Source organism: Rhinoderma darwinii, chromosome 7, assembly GCF_050947455.1.
Source record: "Rhinoderma darwinii isolate aRhiDar2 chromosome 7, aRhiDar2.hap1, whole genome shotgun sequence".
Classification (NCBI taxonomy): domain Eukaryota; kingdom Metazoa; phylum Chordata; class Amphibia; order Anura; family Rhinodermatidae; genus Rhinoderma; species Rhinoderma darwinii.
Genome location: NC_134693.1, coordinates 16,559,960 through 16,569,706, shown reverse-complemented (window position 1 = coordinate 16,569,706; position 9,747 = coordinate 16,559,960). Strand labels below are relative to the sequence as shown.

Here is a 9,747-nt window from a genome sequence, read left to right as displayed (position 1 = left end):
AGGAAAAGTTTGTCTTGCGGGTTAAATCAGGAGCGTAAATTTTGTAACACAGATGGGAGTCATTGGCCGAATAAAAGTAATAAAAAATAAAAAAATCTAAATAGGTTATTTTTTTCATATTATATATTGTTATTAACTACTTAATGACCACCAGTACACCGGTTTACGGTACAGTAAAACGTGGCTCTGTTCACACTTGTGTTGTGGTTTTCGGATCGGTCGCACAACAGATACCATCGGATAGATGGGAAGAATAGCGTCGCATGCAGCAATATTCTTCAAGTCAAATCTGCTGGGACCACCAATAGCAGTTTGGGTCCGTTGACAGCACTGTGAACATAGCCCAAGTCCTGCGTGGGTGTCACGTTTAACCCTTTGATTGCTGGGGTCAAGTGAAATAGTGGATGCCCCCGCCCCTTTGATTGAGTCACCGGGCTTCTCAGTGATGTGATCGGAAATTGGGGAACCCCTGTACAGTCAGAACTGGGGACCTAGAAAGGACCCCAGGGCTGTCTGTACACTCATCTTGTTGCTTGGGCACACTGAGTGCCAACAGGGATGGCACAATTATCACGTCCATAGTTTTCAAGATGGCGGCAGTCAAGTGATTTGGCCAGGGGACCACCTCCCCGGCGCTGAACCATGGCGGAACACATTCAGCAGAATCTTCTGTATCTGCAAATGCGCTAAAAGCTCTCAGCGCCGCCGCTGAAGAGCAGGCAGCTGGGAAAGCGGTCACATGGTCAAATCATCTGACCGCCGCCATCTTGAAAACTATGGAGGGAATAGTCGTGCAGTCCACTGTTTACTAAGTCATTTCTGGGGGAGCAGGGGCCCCTGAAAGCAACTAAGGACGTTTTAGAAACTTCATTAGTAAGTGGCCTATTCCTTAAAATAGTAGCAAAAACTGTAATAAAAAAATAAATAATAAAGTCATGTCCACAACAAAAAAAGAACGAACGCAAACATTTAGTATAAAACAACACTTGTATAATAAAACGTTATGCAACTGTCTATTATACTTTTTGTTTTAATGCTTTATTGTTTTCAAGATCTCTGCTTGGTGTCAATGAATGACCCATCCTGACCCAGTCCTGCTGACAGAGCTGAGCGTTTGCTACAATGTGCTCAAGCTATGTGATCCTCTATAAGCTGAACACAGCAGCTCTGGGTGAGAATCAATATATGATGTAACAGAGGATCAGTGCAATATAGGTAAAGAAAGGGACGTGCCAGATTATAGGAAAATATATTTTATTGCTTTAAATTGAAACTTTTTAGTAGCCACACACGTCACATGACTCCACATAATGCAACTTCAAGGACTTGATTAGAGTGCCCTTAATCAGCAAAAAAGACCATTGATTCATTCGCCCGTCCATCAAAAGGCAGATAAAGCGGCCGTCATATGGAGAATCACAGAAGACGACAGTCATTCCAAAGTTATTGTTTGGGCCACGAAATAATAAGTAGGGATGTCCAGAAACACTAAAGAACTATTCTACGTCAACGACCACTGCAGCATGGCGGACTGTGATTCCATAGACGGCAATACAAGAGCAAACGTTCTTGTTTCCGGCCTATAGACATTTTCATCCTGATCCTCCTGTTTCATGAATATAATGCATACCTGCCAACTCTCCCGAAACGTCCTAGAGACTCCCGGAAGAGAAGGCAAATCTTCCAGACACCAAATATACTCACACCTCTCCGTTCCTGCACTCTTCTTCACTCCCGGACGCCATTGCAACCAACGCTGGGACGAGCATCAGGACGATATCTGCAGTGCCACGCGGGAGGGAAAAGGCGTGTATTTAGGGGTCGTCTGTGGCCTATATTTAGTAGTAATCTGGTCTGGGGTCTGTATTTCAGGGTAGTCTGGTCTGTATTTCAGGGTAGTCTGGTCTGGGGTCTGTATTTCAGGGTAGTCGGGTCTGTATTTCAGGGTAGTCGGGTTTGGGGTCTGTATTTCAGGGTAGTCGGGTCTGGGGTCTGTATTTCAGGGTAGTCGGGTCTGGGGTCTGTATTGCAGGGTAGTCGGGTCTGGGGTCTGTATTTCAGGGTAGTCTGGTCTAGGGTCTGTGGTCTGTATCTAGGGGTAGTCTGGGGTCTATATTTAGGGGGAGCCTTTGCTGTGGTCTGTATTAGTTCGGGGGCTCTAGTGTGTCTTTATTTAGGGTTTCTGGTCTGGGGTCTGTATTTATTTGGGGGTCTGGAAACCATTTGGTTAGGGGGTCTGTATAAATTTTGAGTTGTAATAAAAGAGGTCATTTGTACTATTTGTAATTCAAATGCCATAGGTTGGGGGTGTGTCTCATAAATGGGTGGGGCATGAGGCAAAAATAATTTGCTCTTTCCCTGATCTCCCTTCTTAAATGTTGGCAAGTGTGAGATAATGCGAGAGCCACAGTGAAGACTGACACACAGGCAGATAAGTAGGTGAAATATAAGAGGGGTATTGAAAAACTTTAACTCTATATGTATGAAAATCAGGGGGTCTGTGAGGTTTAGTGGCTGACAGCCCACATGGACACGGCCCCCTACTGGTTGTCACTCAGCACCTGCTACTATTTGGATTTATGAATCTGATTAAAATATAGTCTGGATAAGATATATATATATATACACACACACTAATTACATATACATACTGCTCAATGTGTTCATATGTACGGTAAATTTTCCCTTTAGCAGGCACCCCTTCCCCCAGGGCCGCCTATAGGCACAAGCCTACTGTGCCTATAGCGAAATCAGGCCCTGCTTGCCACAGTTCTATACACTGCAGTGCAGATCCATATTCTATATTCCATTCTATTTTACTTATAGCTCTGCTCATCCTGATCTACCTGTTTCATGAATATAATACAAGAACTGCAGTGAAGACCGACACAGGCAGATCAGCAAGAAAAACAGAAGGGGCATTGTACCTCTAGATATATATGCAGTGCAGGGTGTGCTACCTTATTAACAATTTGGTAAAGGTATATATATATATACATATATTTTTTTTTTATATACACACACTATTTTTTTTCCACATTGATGATGTCATTTATACAAATAATCATCTATCTAGAAAAGCAGTGTGTCTGTCACAAGCTGAAATAAAAAACATCCGTCATTTTGGAGTGATTAACATTCTCCAGATGGTGAAATCCTCGGATTTCAGCAGTTCTGCTTTGTTGTGATAATGATATAGTATCCAGAATGAGAATGTTTACTTTTTTTTTTCGGTATGGGTCAGACTTGGATTCCTTACAATCCTATTAAAGCATGTAGCTCATTGTAATTGTGTGTACAGATGAAAGCAGATTTCACTTATTATTGTCCTAATTGTAAACTGATGCAGAAGAATTTACAGTAACAAAATAAAATAAAAAAAATTGGGAGGGGGGGGAAGGGACACATGAAAGGACCACCACTGGACACTTATGTAATCAATTCATATATGTCAAATTGCAGCAGAGATGGCGATCATTCCCCGTTACTCACTCTCATGACATGTTACCACCCCTGTAGCTCCAGGAAATGGAGCCATTTATAAGGTCGGCTTAATACTAACCATGATCTCAGTGATAATTCTATATGGCAGTCGAGTAACGTTACGGATCGGTCAAAGGTAACGGAGAATGAACGTGTTCTGCTAATCTTACTTGTACGCCTCATGCTCTGCCCTGTGCAGAACTTACACATATTGTTCTATGGCTGATATAGAAGGGGCTGGATGGAGCCTGCAGGGCTGAAGGGAAGCCTCCATGACCTCCCTGGTAGGGAAAGGGTTAACTTGTGAGGGAGAGTTGGAGGGAGTTGGAGGGGGTCAGGGAGGAGTCAGGGGGCCGTTGCTGCTCTTCCCGCTGTTTTCGGCATTGAGCCGGAAGCAGCGGAGGGAGTAACACAGTAAGGACAAGCTCCCTGTTGCCCGCGCTCGTACAGCATGTCAGAGGCATTTTTGTTAGAGCAGCTGCGAGCTGCTGCTGTGCACCACGGTCCCGGATGGCTGGAGGAGACCGTGGCTGCTTTAGCGAGGATCCCGGACGCCGTGTTGCCATGTCAGGCCCGGCGTTCGGGGTCTGTTGCAGGGGACAGGCTCCCCTCCCCCGGCCCCCTTCCTAGCATGGCGGCGGGGGGGGGGAGTCGGCAACAACTGCTCCTGTCCGGAGCAGGCAGAGAGCGTTGCCGGGGGTGACGGCGACGCAGGCCAGGTCGACCCGTCCCTCCCGGCGGTCTCGACCTCCAGAGCGCCTTAGTCCTGAGACAGTCCCGCGGACACGGCGTCGCAGAGGGAGCCCGATCTCGGACGCTGCAGGCCAGGCAGCTGGGGGGACCGCCCCTTCCCAGGCCCTGCGTCCTGGCAGGAATCCCAAGCCGCGACGGGGTCCGGCGGTGAGCAGGGAGTCGCAGGCCGGGCTCCCTGTCACCCCTCCACCATCGGATGGAAGATCTGGAAGACGAGGTACGGCCGCCCCGCCTGGTGATGTTCCGGCCAGGGGGCAGGCCTCTTCAGGATCAGCGAGACGGACGCCTAGATCTGCAGCGACGTTGAGGCAACAGGTCCAGTCGGAAGTCTGGGTTCCATCGGTCGGGCGGCAGGTTGCCGGCCCATCAGTCAGCGCTTCATCATCTCCGATCCGAAGATGTCGGTGGGATGGCCAGTCGTCTGCGAGAGAGGAGCTGGAGGAAGGTGAACTGGACGTGTATCGTCGAGGTCAGGATGGTCCGGCTGACGGGAACACAGCGCCTGTGCGGCCCGGTGAGTGTGTAACTCCATCATTGTCGTATCCAGCGATTTTTATGTCGGGTGTCAGCGGGGGGGCTGCTAGCGTCGCATCGGTGGCCGGTAGTGGCGCGGGCGGGCGCGATGGCGCGGGTCTGGCAGATTTAGTGGGTTGCTTGAGGGAGCTGGTCGGGCGCCTGGATAGGGCGGCGGCGCCGGTAGTTTCGGAAGTGTCCCCGGCGGTAGTGTGGGAGGGCCCCAGGGACGTGGGATTGGTACAGGCGCGGCCCGTGCTGGCAGTTAGGGAGGCGGTCGCGGTGTCGGTACAGACCGAGGCACAAAAGGATGGCGATCGGGTGCATATTGATGACCGTGCTCGGGGGGAGGTGTACGTTTGTTTCGAGGGTCCGTTGGGGGCGCATTTAAAGCAGGAGGTGCGCGAGCGGATCTGGAAGGACGAATATGTGGAGATTTTTTCTCTCTTGCCGCTCGCTAAATTTAATTTGGATAAGAGCAAGCGGGACGAGAGTAAAAAGGACGAGGAAGAACGGCGGCGGTATAGGCTTATCCCGCAAACGTCCGTTAATTGGTCGCAGGCGTTCGCCATATTGGCTAGTGTGATAGGGGAAAAGGCGCCGGAAAATTGTTCGGCGTTGTTTTGTTATTTTGATGCCATTGGGGAGGCTCATAGGGCGTATGGGGGTCAGGCGTGGCTGCGGTACGATGAGCAATTCCGTCAGCGAAAAGCGGTTCGGCCGGCGATTCGGTGGGACCAGAAGGATATTGCTCTCTGGTTACGGGTTACGGCTCCGGTTAGGCAGTCCTTTCCCGGGAGCGCCGGCCAGGGAGGCCAGTCTAGTCAGGTTGGACAAAGCGGCGGGGGAAAGGCGGGTTTTTGCTGGCAATTTAATGAAGGCCAGTGTAAGTTCGGGGCCACGTGCAAGTTCAAGCACGTGTGTTCCGAGTGTAATGGGGCTTCACACGGGGCGGCAAAATGTATGCGGAAAAAGAGGTCAGGAAACCAGCCCTCCGCGGCTGGTCAAGGGGGTGCCGCCGGTGAGGGTGGAAAAGATGGCCCCTTATCTAAATGAGTATCCGGATAGGGCGGCGGCTAAGTTGCTTTACGAAGGGTTTCGGGTTGGTTTTGTTATTCCTCCGCCTCCTTATGAGGTTCCGGTTACGCGGAGGAATTTAAAATCGGCTTACTTGCATGCAAAAGTCGTGTCGGAAAAGTTGTTAAAAGAAGTTTCGTTGGGCCGCATGTCGGGGCCGTTTGTTGAGTCGCCGGTAAAAGATTTAGTTGTGTCCCCGTTGGGTATTGTCCCTAAACGCGAGCCCGGAAAATTTCGTTTGATTCAACATTTATCGTATCCCAAGGGTTCGTCGGTAAATGACGGGATTGATCACGAGTTGTGCTCCGTAGTTTATACCTCATTCGATAAGGCGGTGGGGTTAGTGCGGGCTGCGGGTCCAGGTGCGCTGCTAGCAAAAACCGACATCGAGGCGGCGTTCAGGTTGTTGCCGGTTCATCCAGAAAGCCAATGGCTGTTGGGTTGTTTTTGGAATGGGGCTTTTTACGTGGATCGGTGCCTTCCGATGGGGTGTTCCCTTTCTTGTGCATACTTCGAGGCGTTTAGTAGCTTCGTGGAGTGGGTAACGAGGGGAGTATCCGGGGTCGACTCGTTGATCCATTACTTAGATGATTTTTTGTGCGTTGGCCCGGGCGGTTCGCCGGTTTGCGGTAATTTGCTTCATGCACTGCAGAAGGTGGCGAGGGATTTTGGGATTCCTTTGGCGCCAGAAAAAACGGAGGGCCCGGTAGCGACGATTTGTTTTTTGGGAATCGAAATAGACTCGGTGGCAATGGAGTGTCGTCTCCCTGCGGATAAGTTGGGTGCTTTGAGGCTGGAGGTTCGGCGGGCTTGTAGAATGAAGAAAATGACGCTGCGGGAGCTTCAGTCGCTGCTGGGGAAGTTGAATTTCGCCTGCCGGATTATGCCGATGGGGAGGGTGTTTGGTAGGAGGTTGGCGGCGGCAACGGCGGGAGTGCGTGCGCCGCATCATTTTGTGCGGCTCAAGGAGGAGCACCGAGCTGATCTTCAGGTTTGGGATGACTTCTTGGGCCAGTACAATGGTCGCTCGCTATGGATGGCCCCAGCGCAGGATACGAGTGATTTGAATATTTTTACGGATGCGGCTGGGGCGGGCGGTTTTGGAGCTTACGGGGGAGGTCCGTGGTGCGCAGGTCAATGGCCGGCTAGCTGGGTGTCCAGTGGACTCACGCGGAATCTGGCCCTGCTCGAGCTGTTTCCCATCGTGGTGGCGGCTACCATTTGGGGGGACAGGCTCAGGGATAAGAAGGTCCGTTTTTACTGCGACAACATGGGGGTGGTGCTTGCCATTAATAACATCACGGCGTCCTCTCCTCCGGTAGTTCAATTGTTGCGACATTTAGTGTTGGTGTGTTTGTCGTTGAACGCGTGGGTGGTGGCGGTGCATGTCCCGGGTGTACGGAATTGTATCGCTGATGCTCTTTCTCGCTCGCAGTGGGACCGGTTTCGGCAATTGGCACCGGGAGCGGAACGTCTTGGTTTGGCTTGTCCGGAGCATCTTTGGGATCTGGTATCGGTCCCGTAGAACAACTGTTACAAAGGTCTTTGGCGCGCACGACGTGGAGTGCTTATGCTGCTTGTTGGAGGCAGTGGGAGGAGTGGGTAAGAGAGTTGGGTGACGTCAATACGGATAGAGACAGGTTGGTGGCACTTTTGTACTGGTTAGGGGACGCCTGGGAGGCGGGGTTTTCAGTGGCGAAGGTGAACCGGTTCATATCTGCGGTGGCGTTTGGGTTTAAGTTGCGGGGCTTTCAGGATGTATCGAAGGAATTTCTGGTATCGCAGGCTTTGAAGGGGTTGCGCCGAGGTAGGGTGGAGGCGGATAGTAGAAGGCCTGTGTCGTTTGCTTTGCTTAGCTCGTTGGGCGGTTCATTAGCATCGGTCTGTCGTTCTTCAGACGAAATGGATTTGTTTCGGTTGGCTTTTTCGTTAGCGTTCTTTGGGGCATTTAGAATAGGTGAGTTGGTGTCGCCAAGTACCAAACAGGCAGGGGGGCTGAGATCTGGGGAGGTGAGCCTATTCGCAGATCGGCTGGAGGTATGGTTGCGTCGGTCAAAAACTGACCAAGTAGGGAAGGGAAAACTGATAGTTTTGTTCGCCCTCCCGGGGTCGGTTATGTGCCCAGTAGAGTGCATGCGGGGTTTTACGCCAAACAGGGGGTCTCCAGATTTGCCTTTGTTACGTCATGTGGACGGGTCGTTTTTGTCCAGGTTTCAGTTTGGAGCTGTATTTAAAAAATGTTTGACGGCGGTTGGTGTCGCGGCAGGCTCATATTCATCTCATTCCTTCAGGATTGGCGCAGCAACAGAAGCGGGGCGCTGGGGGTTGGATGATGAGGGGGTGAGGCGTATTGGTCGTTGGGAGTCCAACAGGTTTAAGTCCTATGTCCGCCCCCATATGTTATGAATTTTGTTGTTAACGCTTTAAAAATGTTATATGGTGGTGCCTAATTGTTTTTTCCGTTTCAGATTCGCCTCCGTGTTTGGTGTGGTTGATGGGTCATTCTTACGTGCACCGGGGGGCTTTGAGGGCGGACGTCCGCCCGGATGGTCGCCAGTTGCGCATTCCGCGACAGGATGCGGTTGTGCATTGGCTGGGTTTTAGAGGTATGTCGTGGAGCAGGGTGTTGGCGGAATTCCAGACATATGCTCGGCTTGATAGGGTTCCGGAGGTCTTAGTGTTGCACGTGGGTGGGAATGACTTAGGAGTCCGCCCCTTTCGTGAGTTGGTGCGGGATATCAAACATGATATGTTGTGTTTGTGGGTATCTTATCCCAAGTTGGTGATAGTGTGGTCGGACATAGTCCCAAGAAAGCACTGGCGGTTAGCTAGATCTGTGGAGAGAGTCAATAAGGCTCGCATTAAAGTTAATCGGGCGGTGTCCCGTTTTGTGGCAAAAAACGGGGGCATTTGCGTGAGGCATAGGGATTTGGAGTCAGGAGTGGGGAATTTCTGGAGGAGTGACGGGGTTCATCTGACCGAGGTTGGCATTGATCTTTGGAGCTTGGCGATAGCAGAAGGCATAGAAAGGGCGGTGGTGGTGTGGAGGAACTCACAGGCTTAAGGTGGTCAAGGCCTGTTTCGCTGTGGCGGGGGGAGTCCTTGAGGCCAGTCAGTACAAAATGGTGGGGGGGTCGCATCGGGGGTATGCGTCCCCCAAAAAAGGTACATGGTTGAAGACTTCATCGGGTGTTATCCCTTTGAAGTGGTCTTCTGGTAGAAGGTATATCACTTGAAGGCTTCATCGGGTGTTATCCCTTTGAAGTGGACTTCTAGTGGTCGGTATATCACTTGAGGGCTTCATCGGGTGTTATCCCCTTGAAGTGGACTTCTAGTGGTTGGAGCCATCTGCAGAGGTGAACGGTGCTTCCGAGCTGGTTTACGGCTGGAGGTAATTAGTGGTTTGCAGATGGCTAACTCGGTGTGTTCTTAAAAAAGGAATATCTGAAAGGGCTTCAAGGACTTCCTCTGCTCGGGTTAATGTTAACGTTAAATTGTTATTTACGTTTCTGACCCATGTTGGGTCATGTGAATTATTAGGAGGAATTCTCTGGTGGATTCCTAACTAGTTATCCGAAGGTTTCGGATTTAAATTGTTTTTATAAAACTGTAAAATTAATAAACGGCTGCTGTGGCCATTTCACATCCAACCTCGGTGTCACGTGTCTTTCCTAAAGGTGGGGGTGGGGGGATAAGATGGGTTAAAGGAAGGTTCGTTAACACACGACTCTACTTAGGCAGGTCAAGAAGGGGCTGGACGGAGCCTGCAGGGCTGAAGGGAAGCCTCCATGACCTCCCTGGTAGGGAAAGGGTTAACTTGTGAGGGAGAGTTGGAGGGAGTTGGAGGGGGTCAGGGAGGAGTCAGGGGGCCGTTGCTGCTCTTCCCGCTGTTTTCGGCATTGAGCCGGAAGCAGCGGAGGG

The 9,747-nt window shown here is 50.8% G+C and overlaps 1 protein-coding gene across 1 annotated transcript; it reads left to right on the top strand.

The window, feature by feature from the left end:
* Window positions 1–1,122: 1,122 nt before the first annotated feature.
* Window positions 1,123–8,915, top strand: LOC142656971 (uncharacterized). The gene is made up of 3 exons (XM_075832020.1): window positions 1,123–1,171; window positions 4,535–4,750; window positions 7,262–8,915. The coding sequence occupies exons 1-3, from the start codon at window positions 1,123–1,125 to the stop codon at window positions 8,230–8,232; spliced, it is 1,236 nt and encodes a 411-aa protein (XP_075688135.1). The 3' UTR covers window positions 8,233–8,915.
* The last annotated feature ends 832 nt before the right edge of the window (window positions 8,916–9,747 follow it).